Here is a 14,197-nt window from a genome sequence, read left to right as displayed (position 1 = left end):
ACAAAAGTGGGATTGACTTTTGCAGTGTGCAAGATATATACGATTATAGCGACATCCTTAAGCTGACTAATAAGAAACATGTTTGCATCATTGCGAACGTCATTTTCTTCTGAAAGAATCCTTTGAAGTGATGATAAAAAATCGTTAAATGAAATAAAGAAACAAAAAAATATCAGTCCATGTATCTTCGTATTATATTTTAATACGCTGCAATGCAATTCTTGCCTGACCATATTACAACATAATCTTGTACATTATTAAATGTTTCGAGTTATATCATATAGAGAAAAAAATTATCACATTAAAATAGCGTAAACTTTTAAAGCATTAAATTATTTTTTATGACGAATAGGTATTATAGATAGTATTCTTTTTATCTCGCATTTCTTCAATCGATAGTTGTATCTATTTATGTTCCAATGTGGGACTACTTCGGATATTTCGATTTACATTCTGTTAAAGTAAAAATGCTTTAATATCACTTTTAAATTTTACCGCTAGACATTTATATTTTTTTTCTTTTCCTCTTTTTTTTTTGGTCGATTTTGTGCGACATCTAGCGGAAAAGTAGATAGACTCGATGGTTGGTACATGTGTATACGACAGAATATGTATAAAAATAAATAGTATTTGTCAAATTTAGACTGAAATATTTTGCTATTATACGTAATATAATTTGCTAAGTTGTAATATAAAACATAACGAATAATAAGAATTAAAATATTATGTCGGATTTAAGCTCGCAAAAATAGTCTTATCGACATAATCCCCATCTGCCGTGTAAATTTATGCCATAAACATTCTCGTATATACCGTTTGAGGTCGCAAACCACAAGTATTTGAATTTGAATAAATTTCAAACCGTTTCTTAGAGCGTGGATAAATGATGAGTCAATGTGAAGGTGTTCATCAATTTATTTTAAATGTAGTGTAAAATATGAATTATTAACGAAAAACAAATAAAAAAGAATAAAAAAACGAACGTGAAAAATTATACAAAGTTTAAAGAAATATATAAAGAAAAATTGATAAAATGTCAGATAGCATAAAAGTTGCTATCAAGGTTAGGCCTTTAATAAAAAGAGAGAAAGATGAAAATCTGCCGAAACAGTGGATGGTACATGGAAATTACATAGTGTCTACAGATGCAGAGATGAAAAAACGCGGGGATGGTGGATTTCATTTTGGTATAAACACGTGTATATACATATATATATATATATATATATATATATATATATATAAATTTTATTTTCTTTATTTATTGTTGATATTCATTTCTAATTTAATAATACGTAAACAATATGTTTTACGATTATTTTTATGTCAATTGTAATATTACACTTTTAGATCACATTTTTGATGAGGTAACTAAAAATAAAGATGTGTTCGATACTGTGGTAAAACCTATTGTCGATGCTGCAGTAAATGGTTTTAATGGAACAATATTTGCTTATGGCCAAACAAGCTCTGGAAAGACATTTACTATGATGGGAGATTTAAATGAACCTGGAATAATAACACTAGCTATTGAACACATGTTTGATGCCATTGCTAATACATTGAGAAGAGAGTTTTTATTAAGGTTTATGTTGTTTCTGTTGAATATAAAATATATTATTTATAAAGTTAATAAAATAATGAAGATAAGAAAAAATCTGAAGATAGCAAAAGGCATGTTTGAAAGTATATATTTTTTGTTTATAGAGTGTCGTATCTTGAAATATATAATGAAAAAGTTAATGATCTCTTAAATAAAAGCGGAACGGACTTAAAAATGCATGAGGATAATGGCCAAATAGTTTTGAAATGTAAAGAAGAAGTGACAAATAGTCCTGAACATGTTTTATCTATAATGAAAAAAGGTAACAAGAGTAGAAGAATAGAAGAAACTGATATGAATGAACGTAGTAGCAGAAGCCATACTATATTTCGCATTGTAAGAATATAAAAACGTTCATAACTTTCATCAATCTATTTACATTCTCTTTAAAACTTATGTACCTTGTACATAAATATTGGATTCTTTTATCATTTAAAAAAAATTATTAAAGTATTAAATCATTGTTTTATATATATGTATATATATGTATTCGTTGTAGACTATAGAAAGTCGTGAAACTGACGCTGGTTCAGATGGGGCAATTCAAGTTTCTCAATTAAACTTAGTTGATCTTGCTGGTTCTGAAAGAGCAGGTCAAACAGGTGCCACTGGAGAACGTTTTAAAGAGGGACGACATATCAATATGTCTCTTTCTACATTGGGATTAGTAATAAAGCAATTAAGTGAATCACAAGATATACAAAAATATGTAAACTTTCGAGATAGCAAATTAACGAGGTTGTTACAAGCTTCTTTAGGTGGAAATGCTATGACAGCAATAATATGTACTATAACACCAGCTGCATTAGAAGAATCTCAGTGTACATTGTCGTTAGTATATTATACATTTAAAACATTTTATATTGTTTATCATAAGGAATAATTTGAAACTGAATCAAAAAAAGAAAGAAAGAAAGAAAGAAAGAAAGAAAGATAGAAAGAAAGAAAGAAAGAAAAAAAAGAAAAAAAACAATTGAAATCAAAGAAATTGAATCTCAACTATTATCAATAATTTTGTTTGTTATGTATAGATTTGCATCACGTGCTAAGAGTGTAAAAAATGAACCACAGATCAATGAAGTTATGTCTGATGCCGCTCTTTTGAAGCGTTACGCAAAACAAATAGCTAAACTCAACACGGAACTAGACGTATGTATCAACTGAAAAGATTAAAAATACTTTAAAACAATAGAGATTAATAATAATAGTAATACAGTCAATATAGAAATAGCAATAAAAATTGCTCCAAGTATAAAAGTATTATATGAAGTAAATTTGCATGTATATATATATTCTTTTGTTGATAGAAAATAAAACAGGAAAATCGAACAGCTGAAGAAATGGAAAACAGATTGCATGAAAAAGATCGTGTTAATCAACTTTTAGAAGAAAGAATAGAATTGTTAAAGACCAAGATTGTTTCTGGAAATAATATAAATATTGAAGACTCATTTGGATATAGATCTAAAAGAAGACGAACTTGGGCAGGAGCTGTTACATTCAAACAAAATTTATCAATTTTTCAACCAAGCTATGGTCTGCCCACAATAAAAGAAATGTCACCAGAAAAGTCTTGTAGGAAAAGTATTATTCAATCTGTTGATTTAATGAATCAATGTAAATAATTTTATAATTTTACATATTTGTGTTTCTATTATATTTTTATTTATATTAATATTATTTATGTAAATTTCAGCATTTCAAACAGCTTTCACAGATTTTGAATTAGAATTAATTAATGACGAAAAAGATAGAGAAAATGAAAATTCTATAGACAACGATAGAGATATGTATATTACAAAAAATAGACATCAAAATCATGTTACATTCGTGGATGATGTACTTATTTATACATCTAATTATGATATTTATGAGAGTACACCCGAGAAGAAAGGTACACCATGTCAGACAAAGTAATAACAAAAATTATAATTAATAATTGAAATGTTATAACAATAAAGAATTAATAATATTCTATTATTTTAGTGATAATCAATATTCGTCTAATACGCCGGAAAAAGTTTTACGAGAAAGAATTAAATATTTAAAACAGGAATTCGATGAGCTTCGTGAGTTTACTACATTGGAAAAGCAAATGTACATTGAGAATCATCAATGTTACGTTACCGTAAGTATAATTGTTTCCAAAAAATTTATTTCCTTGTAGTTATAGTAAGTAGACGCATTTATTTATGCGTTTTAGGATGAAGAACAGCAATATACTGTAATGGGAGTAGATAAGTCGCAAGAAAAATTGAAAGGAAAAGAAGTGAATACGGAACAGGATTTAGACCTGCAACAACAAACAATAATGAATGTTACATCAGAAAATAGTTTATTAAAAAATATAATATTGGAAGTATTAAAATATGCCAATAATACTGCCAATATAAATGGACAAGTAGATCTGTTGTTAAATGATACGTCAGAAACTGTAAATGAAACAATTTTAGATTTGCCCTTTAAGGAAATTGAAGTAAAATATATATTATCGAAATTGCAAAATAAAATTGTGGAAAGTATAAAACAGCATGAAATGGAAAATTTAGAAAAAATCTTTGAATTAGGCAATCAGATGTTACATCTCAAATCTGAGAATATAGAATTGAAAGAAAAATTAGTGAATGCGGTAGGTTTAATAACTGACACTATAGAACCTGTAGAAGAAAGAAGGAATTCCTTGCTAATCGACATGAAAGAAAACTTTGAATTTGAAGAGAGTACTACAGTAAAATCAAAAGAGATAGAAAATATATTAGATCAGGGAAAGCAGTTAATAGAATTCTCACCTATAAAACCTCGAAGATCGTTAGAAGAATTAAAGTTAAATAATAAAACATGCGAAGTACTACCTTTCGTGATTAAAGAAAATTTAATTGATTGCAATTTCGTAAAAGCAGAGGATGCAGAATTGTCTGTCCATGTACAACGAAAAAAATCAATCTTAGAAGAAAGAGAAAATATAATTGCCGAGATGAATGAATATAAGGATCTTTCTGTTAATGAAAAAATTGATAATTTTGATATCGAAGATGTTCTGACCAAATTACATAAGCATTTGAATAATATAGAACAATGTGAAATTTTGAAATTTCATCAATTGAATGAAATATTTACGTCACAAAATCAAGAATTGCAATATGTTTTAAGTGAATTAAATAAAAAAAAAATAGAAACAGATTACGATCATATAACAAATTTCATTGATGGAAGTATTAATTTAAAAAGCCTCCTATTAGATTTGGACGTATTTATTAAATCTATTACAGAAAAAAATAAAAAGATGAAGGTACAATTGCAAAAGCAGTTGTACGTTTTGACCGAAAGTTTTAATGACAATATTGATAATGAGGAACTTGCAGCGGATCTCGATTTAAAAACTCAAGAATTACATGATATCAAAGGTGATGTGGTAGGACTTAAGTTGGATATGAAAAAGTTACAAAGAACTATATTTTTGTTGACTGCAGAAAATGAAGAATTATCTGCTAAATTGACCGCAGAAAGGGAAAGTAAAGCTGATTGTTTGGTAAGAAAATTTTGCTATAAATTTAATTATAATCGAAAAATCGAAAAATGTAAAAATTATTAAAAACTTTATACTTCTTTCTGGTATTATTATTATTATTATTATTATTATTATTATTATTATTATTATTATGTATGTTAATGTGGTTATGAAAGTGTACAATTAACGATTAATTTTCTACATTTTTTAAGAAAACAACAAATGATTTACATGAGCAAATCTCTGAGATGAAAAATGAAAAAACGGCATTGTTAAATGAAATTCAAATTCTTGATAAACAAATTAAATGTTTGAAATCAGAAAAAATAGATATGAAGGAGGGCCAATTTTGTGTTAGTCATCAGGATGGAATAAATGAATCGATATCGTCGAATATTGAAACATCGTCGTGTGCGAACATAGAGAAACATATAAATGTAGACTCCAGGAATATTGAAGAAATTGATTTGCTCACAAACATTAATGAGTCCATGAAAGATAAAGAAAGAAGTACGGAATATGATAATGCTTTATCTTTAGATTGTTCATTACCAGAAACTGAATTAAAAACATCTTCAAAAAATAATACCGAAAGGGATGAAAATAATATAGAAGAATTACTATTGGATGGTAGCGTGTTAAAATCTGAACTTATTACATTAAAAGAGAAAGTAACGTTATTAACGGAGGAAAATGCAAAGCTCCTTAAAAAATCTTTGGATATTTCAGAAGGTAATATTCAGAATTAGATATATTATAATAATAATGCACAAACATTATAAAGATTGCGCCACTTTAATTTTTATTTAATCGTACACATTTAATGCTGCAGGTGATGAAGGAACGGAAGATGACAAGTCGAATATTTTATTTGAAAAATGTATAAATTCGAAAGGGACAATAGATTATCTTTTACAATTAAACAAAAAGTTGGCAGATATGAAAATAATTTCTTGCACTAAGTGCGTTCAAATGAAAGAATTAAATGAAAATAATAAAGATGTAAAGTTAAAGACAAAAATGTTAACCGATAAATTAGAGAATTTGCAAGAGAAATTCAATCGCAAGTGCGCAGACATAGAGGTACTCAAAAACAAAGCTAATGAGGAATCATTTTTACAAATCTCCGAAATGTCTTTAGATGGTTCTTCGTTAGATGGGATAAATGTAACTTCTGTAGAGGAAGAAGTTTCTCTTTTAAATAAAGAAATACAAATATTACAGGATGATCATGTTAAATTATCGTTTTTATATAAAGAGAAATGTAACGAAATTGAAAGGCTTCACAGTGCTAATATGAATGAAACAAATGTCGTATCTCCATTAAAAAAGGATACAAAAAGGAACAGATCTAAAGTTAATAAATTAAAGGAAGGTATTGATCATGTGAAAGCCGACTTAGAAGATCTGAAAAATAATGTTATTTGCGATCTTAAGAAGGCTTTAAATGAAATCAAAACGTTAAAATCTGCCAACGATGAATTATCCAAAATGGTATCGCATAATAATCAATTGTTGGAAACTACTGACGAGGGTATGAAGAGATTTGAAAATGAAATTATGAATTTAAATGCTGAAATTGAGAATTACAAAATGTTACAAGAACAAATGGAAAATGAAAAATATAATTTGAAACAGGAAATGGCAAATATAAAAGCAAATATAGAACAAAAAGAAGTTACTATAAATGATCTGCAACAAATAATCAATGAATGTAGGAAGGAAAATGACGATTTAAAAGAGAAAATATTCTACTTGGAAAATATAGAAGAAGAAGAAGAAGAAGAAGAAGAAAACATTGACATGACAAGAACTATTTATGAAAATAAGCATAACAGAGGATGTATATTAAATGATGAGAATCGAAAACTTAAAGATGATTTAAATTCTGCAAGGACCTGTATAATTAATGAAATGAAATCTCTTAAACCAACAGAAGATGATGAAACCAACGAGTTTCTCGATAAATCTATAAACAGTCTTTTCTTTATGTTCTTAGAAAGGATTACTTTAAAGGAAAAGGAAATAATTGATATTATACAAGAACAATTCTTTTCTGAAAGAGAAAAACTTGAAAACGAAAGACAACTAAGTATAAATGCGGAGAGATATGTTAGATTATGTGCAGAAGAACTGAAAATAGAAATGGAAAAACTAAAAACTGATATAAGAAAACGAGAGGAAGAACATCGTGAATTATTAGATAAAATTTCATATCTGGAACAGTTATTAAGAGAAAGTAATGATGAAAGAGAAATACTTAGGAAAAAAATTCAGTCTTTCGAAATGGATTATGATAATGCAGAGATATATTTTAATAATGATTCTGAAATAAAATCGCAACAAGATGAAAATATTATAAATAAAAAAGAAGAAGTATTAATAGAAGAAGGTATGAAAAATAAAGAGATTGAATTGAAAATAGAAATGAAAAAACGGACTAGGGAAGAATATGAAGAAAAATTAGACAGTTTAGGTAATAATTTAGAAACATATAAAATAAAAAATATAGAGCTCATGGAACAGTTAAAAAATCTTGAAACGAATGAAAGAGACTTACAAGATATGCTCGCTATAAGAACAGATGAATTAGCTAAAAGTAATGAAAGTTTAGAGAAAATAAAATCTGATATTGAATCCTTTACAAATGCCAATAATGAATTAAATCGTGAGATGGAAAAAAGAAGTGCATCTATTACTAAACTTAATGCCGAAATAAGAGATCTAGTTGAATTGGTAGAATCAAATAAAATAGAAAATGTTGCATTAATAAAAAAATTAGAAGAATTTGAAATAAATGAAAAAAATCTAAATGTTATGCTTAATAAGAAAATGGATGAATTGGTAGAGAAGAATAAAAATGTAGAAAAAATGAAAATTGAAATAGAACACCTCACAACGATTTGTAATGGATTGAAAAACGAAATTGAACATAAAAATGCGCGCATTGCAGAAGTTACTACTCTTTTAGAAAACAAAACTGACATATTATCTGAATATAAAACAAAACTGGAAAGCATTACACCGGAGTATGAACTTTTACAAAAACAACTTAATGAAAAAATATTAACCATAAATAAGCATATGTCAGAATTGGAAAGTTTGAAAGTAGACAATGAAATGCATCTGACAAATATGAAGGAGACGTTAAATTTAGAAAACGTTAAATACGCAGAATTGAATAAACAATTGGCAAATGTAAATAACGAAAACATTATTTTACTTACAGAATTAGATACATTAAAAGAACATTATAGTCAGTTAGAGGAAAAAAATGTGAAATTGGAACAAAAACTTAGAAACAGTAACAGTAAAATCAAATTGGAAACTAACATGCAAGATTTACTGGAACAGAATAAAGTATTGCAGAGTAATTTAGATGGTGCTTATAATTGTATAACAGAATTAAAGGATAAGAAAAATCATTTATTAGAGGAATTGTTAAGTGCAAAGGAACGACATGAATCTTTACTCGAAGAGAATACAAAAATGAAAGAATTATTATCAAATAAAATGAAAGAAAACGTTTCTAATGTACATACAACACTACAGGAACAGTATGATATCCTTTTAAATGAAAAAAGTAAAATTACACTTGAATTGGAGGAAAGTAAAATATTATTATGTCAAAAGGAAAAAGACTTGAAACATTATATAAATCAATTTGAAGAATTGAGAAGAAAAAATCAAGAATTAGACGAGGAAGCAGAAGAATTGATACGAGAGAACGAAAAATTGACAGAAAAGATATATTCATATTTTGATGATGATAATTCTGGTGATAAGTTGAAGGTTGAAATAAGTATTTTAAAGGAAGAAAACAAAAGGTTACAAGATGAACTTACGAAGTTTGATGATGTAAAAAGATCACATATAAAATTGCAAACTAAAATAACTGACACATCAAAGATATCTAATTTCAATGGTGAAGTTAATGGACAAGAATGTATTACACATGGAATGCTTCAACAAAAAGACCAATTAAAATCTATTGTTGAATGTAATATAAATGAAAAGATCAATAATGATAAACTTGCGAATTTAAAGAAACAAATACAAGAGCTAGAACACGAATTGGTATCCAAAAATGGAAGGATCGCATCGTTACAATTACAAATACAAAGAGAAAGTTTTCCATATCAGAAAAAATGTAAAGATTTGGAAGAAAATGTCTTGGCTTTTAAAAATAAGGTATATGAATATATTCTTATAAGTGATAAATGTGACAAATCTATAAAATGGATTAAAAATTTTTATACAATTTCTTTTTTCTTTTTCTCCTCTACTCCAGAATATTCATCTTGAAGGCGAAATAAAGAAACTTAGACATGTTATGAGTGACATTAATATGAAAGAATGTTACATGTGTAAAAATCGATATATCAATACAAAAAATCAATATGTTCAAACTATACCAACTAATAAGATACAGTTTTGTGGAACTAGTAGTGGAATCGTTGATGTAAGCATTAATTTTTCATGATAACAATGAATATATATTCTGTACTTATTTTTTGTAATATCTTTTATAACATTAAGTGAAATAAATAAATATGTTTAATTATCTTTCAAACAGGAACACATACAAATACAGAAATTAGAAAAGGAAAAATCTTTCATGAAACAATTGTGTCGGTCTCGGTGTCGACGAATAAAAGAGCTTGAAAAGAAAATAATGGAATTTGAAAATGCTGAAAGTTTATCAAAAGAAACAAACATTGCTCCAAACGATATATCCTGTAACACACCGAGATTTTAATTAAATTTAACAAACAAAAATTTTCTAAAGTGTCATCTTCTTACGATGTAAAATTATATCTGCATCTTGAGGAAACATTATATTTTAAATACTATATGGATAATTAACGTTATTACTATTGCAAAGCATTATGTACATATGAAAGTATTATTGAAAATGACTATTTTTATATATTGTTTACATATTATAAGTACATAAGGTAATGATTTCAATAATTACAGATTCCAATAGTATTATTACTAGATTATGGATTATTTTTAAGGGTTTGTATCTTTAGATATTTTTGTAATAATAATAATTTAAATTTATTTTATCTATAGCATATTCTCTCTTATATTTTATATATTTACTCTATATTTTTGACGAAGCTAAGAGAAGCAGAGGAAAAAGATTAATTCAACTCTAATGCATGCATATATATATATGTATATATATATGTATATATATATGTATATATATATGTATATATATATGTATATATATATGTATATATATATGTATATATATATATGTATATATATATATATACATATATATGTATATATATATATATATATGTATATATATATATATTTATATATAATTTTTATGACACTCTAAATGCAATACGATCTAATCATAAAAGTATAGAAAACATATATCTAGCGGTGATCGAAAATTGAAAGATATCGAAAATGAGATCGAAAATCGCTTTAATAAATCTCGAAAAATTGCGCATGCGTACTAGTAATATAATTTAAACGTGGCTTTGATCGTTCGCCGATAACAGTGTACAGCGTAGAGAAAAACTTTTGTAAAAGTGTAAGTACGAAAAGAACGTTCTCTAGACGACTATCGATTATATCGGATGAAACTCGAAGCAATGTGTTGTATTATTTAATCGATCGAATGATCCCTTCATTCTGAAAAACCAATTTATCGAGATCACGATATGAATGGGTGTATACTAATTTGTCATTAAATGAATCAGTGACTGGAGTTACGAAAATCTTTTCGAGTATTTGTCTCTTGTGAACCTGTGTATCGTAGCTATGTAAATAAAATATAAAAATAGTAGAATGAATAATATCAGAAAACTGATTAATACGATTAATTTGCAAATGCCATTCGTTTATACATACAAGTTATTTATTTTATTATTCATATCTGCTGCCATATTATTGACTTCAACGAATAATTGATATTTTGGATCAGGCTTAAATTTAGATAAATCGATAATTAATAAAATTATAAGACGAGAGTTAACTTTAAATAATTTTTATACATTTTAACATTGTAATGTTATGTCATTATACGATGCTTAATTCTGATTGGAGGATGTCTCCATATTACTTTCGACTTTGGCGACATCTAGTATTAGTTTATTAGTGCTGGCAGTGCATTTGTATCGAGATAAATAATTTAAAGATAAAGAATTAAATAATAAAAATGTCTCTTGCCGATGAGTTATTAGCAGATTTAGAAGAAAATGATGATTCCAATCGAATGGTAGAAGAACCAGAGCCAGATTTTATTCCACCAAATATTTCTAAAACCATTGAAGAAGGTTAGTTTTTATTTTATATTATGTCTATAACTTTTAATTAATTTGTTTTTATTATAGAAGTAAAAGTTGCTTCGGTAAGAGAATTAGCAAAACTTCGTGATTCTGAGGAATTGAAGAAGATAATGTTTGAAATAGAAAAATACAGTAAAGTACCTAGAAAGTCGGCAGATATCATAGGCCCTGTTGAATCTGATCCAGAATATCAATTGATTGTTGAAGCAAATAATATGGCAGTCGATATAGATAATGAAATAGGTAATTCATTTCTTTAAATGAATGGCGTATAATCTTACTAATCAATTTTTATCATATATTTTTCCATTCATACTTTTATTTTTATGTTTTATATAGCTACGATACATCGATTTACAAGAGATAAATACTCGAAAAGATTTCCAGAACTCGAGTCTTTGGTGGTAGGACCATTAGAATATGTTATGACTGTACAAGAACTTGGAAATGATTTAGATAAAGCAAAAAATAATGAAACTCTACAACAATTTCTTACACAAGCTACTATTATGGTTGTATCTGTCACAGCTTCTACGACACAAGGGTAAATAATTTATCTATCTTAGTTAAACAATTGTTCATTATGTTTGAATTTTTATAATTCTAACCACATTTTTGTTATTATATTTTATTACAGGCAGTTATTAAGCGAAGAAGAAAGGGAAGCTATATGCGAAGCCTGTGATATGGCAGTAGAGTTAAATAATTGTAAATCTAAAATATTGGAATATGTAGAAAGCAGAATGGCTTTTATAGCACCAAATCTTTCTGTAATAGTTGGAGCATCTACTGCTGCAAAAATTATGGGTATGTTTATACAAGTGTATCTCAAAATTTTAAATGATACATTAACTTTTGAAAATTTAACATATCTACATGTACTTTATTAGGTGTTGCTGGAGGTTTGACCAAGTTGTCCAAAATGCCGGCTTGCAATGTATTAGTTTTAGGATCTCAGAGAACAACACTATCTGGTTTTTCACAAATGACAAGTCTACCTCATACAGGATTTATATATTATTCTGAAATTGTTCAAGAAGCACCACCTGTGAGTCTACAGAATATTATTATAAGTAGATATTTTTTTGTATAAGTTGTATAATAAATAAATAAATAAATATATATATATATATATATATATATATATATGTACACACACACACACACACATGTATATGTATATAAACAATAACACTATTTCAGGATTTACGTAGGAAAGCAGCCAGACTTGTTGCAGCAAAAGGTACATTGGCTGCTCGTGTGGATGCTTTTCACGAAAGTACAGATGGCCATATTGGGCAATTATTCCGTGATGAAATTGAAAAGAAATTAGATAAATTACAAGAACCACCTCCTGTCAAATTTGTAAAACCTTTACCAAAACCAATTGATCCAAGTAGAAAGAAGCGTGGTGGCAAGCGTGTTCGAAAAATGAAGGAACGCTATGCGATAACAGAATTCAGAAAACACGCAAATAGAATGAACTTTGCGGATATAGAGAACGACGCTTACCAAGAAGATCTTGGATATTCAAGAGGTACAATTGGAAAGGCAGGAACAGGACGCATTAGATTACCGCAAATCGATGAAAAAACAAAAGTACGAATTTCAAAGACTTTACAGAAGAATTTACAAAAACAACAACAATGGGGTGGAAGTACTACTGTTAAAAAACAAGTCTCTGGAACGGCTTCAAGCGTAGCATTTACACCGTTGCAGGTAAAATTTTCAAAATATTCTCTAATATTAATTCTTTATAATTATCATATATTATATTATATTATTTATTGTAGGGCTTGGAAATTGTTAATCCGCAAGCCGCAGAGAAAAAAGTAAATGAAGCTAATGCCAAATATTTTTCAAATACGGCTGGTTTCTTAAAAGTGAAAAAATCTTAATGTAAATGTGTTTTATGTGCGTTTTAAATTTAGGAATATCATTACTTAATATTTAAATGTTAAAAATATCATGTACAAAATTTTATAATTTATCGCATAATGATAAGTTCATTAGAATAGATAAGGAAAAAAAAGAATAACTAAATTAATTAAAAAACATCATAATCACGTACATGTATATATACTATGCTATAATATTAATAAGTCTAATTATATTCAATTTTTATTCTTAGAATTGAATATGTGTTTTCTTTTTTTATACTGGCAAATGAACTTATTAATGTTATAACCTCATAAATATATGTGATGATCCTCGTAACAGTAACGATGATTTTTAAAGCACAGTAATGATAATCTAATAAAAAAAATCATGAAAATGAATATAAATTTCTAATCGAATTGGATCGGTTCAGCCATCTTCGGGAAAGCTCAACAATCTTCAGGTATGTTCGATCGATTACATTTCGGTGATGACATCTCTCGGAATTTTTATTTTCTCTTGTTATTAATTTACGCAATTGATAAAGAAATTATTCTTAATAATTTTATTCCGTTTTCTACTTTGCCAATCGGTATATACTCTCAATATTCTGTTATACTAATATCATATAATTATTGTTAAATATTAGTAATTTTGTTGGTATTCAAATATTTATAAGTTTTTGATTAATACTATAAAATGAAATCTATGAATATTCATTATGTTTATCTTACAGCTGTAACGTTAATTATCGACAAGATATTTTATATATATGTATATATATACATATAAATCATGGACAAAATACATTGAAAATATGAAATATTAAGGATATCAAATTTTTAAAATGTCATTTAATATTAATTTGATAGTAAGCCTATGCGAAACGAG

At 27.0% G+C, this 14,197-nt stretch overlaps 2 protein-coding genes across 2 annotated transcripts; both read left to right on the top strand.

Annotated features, from left to right (window-relative positions):
• The first annotated feature begins 682 nt into the window (after positions 1-682).
• On the top strand, positions 683-10,126 carry LOC118442346 (uncharacterized). The gene is made up of 13 exons (XM_035867821.2): positions 683-1,187; positions 1,351-1,585; positions 1,708-1,939; positions 2,103-2,434; positions 2,635-2,752; positions 2,911-3,220; positions 3,300-3,516; positions 3,590-3,731; positions 3,807-5,132; positions 5,324-5,843; positions 5,944-9,302; positions 9,403-9,573; positions 9,688-10,126. The coding sequence occupies exons 1-13, from the start codon at positions 1,034-1,036 to the stop codon at positions 9,868-9,870; spliced, it is 7,299 nt and encodes a 2,432-aa protein (XP_035723714.2). The 5' UTR covers positions 683-1,033; the 3' UTR covers positions 9,871-10,126.
• Positions 10,127-11,217: 1,091 nt separating this feature from the next.
• Positions 11,218-13,909, top strand: Prp31 (pre-mRNA processing factor 31). The gene is made up of 7 exons (XM_035867824.2): positions 11,218-11,416; positions 11,474-11,671; positions 11,768-11,972; positions 12,066-12,235; positions 12,319-12,476; positions 12,632-13,147; positions 13,222-13,909. The coding sequence occupies exons 1-7, from the start codon at positions 11,299-11,301 to the stop codon at positions 13,324-13,326; spliced, it is 1,470 nt and encodes a 489-aa protein (XP_035723717.1). The 5' UTR covers positions 11,218-11,298; the 3' UTR covers positions 13,327-13,909.
• The last annotated feature ends 288 nt before the right edge of the window (positions 13,910-14,197 follow it).

Source organism: Vespa mandarinia, chromosome 16, assembly GCF_050613455.1.
Source record: "Vespa mandarinia isolate Hongniang chromosome 16, ASM5061345v1, whole genome shotgun sequence".
Classification (NCBI taxonomy): Eukaryota; Metazoa; Arthropoda; class Insecta; order Hymenoptera; family Vespidae; genus Vespa; species Vespa mandarinia.
This window is presented reverse-complemented; position numbering and strand designations above follow the sequence as displayed.

Bases quoted from the DNA above. Each gene is read 5' to 3' on its own strand.
- LOC118442346 (XM_035867821.2), top strand. From the start codon at position 1,034: ATGTCAGATAGCATAAAAGTTGCTATCAAGGTTAGGCCTTTAATAAAA. The intron at 1,188-1,350 runs GTATAAACACGT...TTACACTTTTAG, and splicing joins GGATGGTGGATTTCATTTTG to ATCACATTTTTGATGAGGTA. The intron at 5,844-5,943 runs GTAATATTCAGA...TTAATGCTGCAG, and splicing joins ATCTTTGGATATTTCAGAAG to GTGATGAAGGAACGGAAGAT.
- Prp31 (XM_035867824.2), top strand. From the start codon at position 11,299: ATGTCTCTTGCCGATGAGTTATTAGCAGATTTAGAAGAAAATGATGAT. The intron at 11,672-11,767 runs GTAATTCATTTC...TGTTTTATATAG, and splicing joins CGATATAGATAATGAAATAG to CTACGATACATCGATTTACA. The intron at 11,973-12,065 runs GTAAATAATTTA...ATTTTATTACAG, and splicing joins ACAGCTTCTACGACACAAGG to GCAGTTATTAAGCGAAGAAG.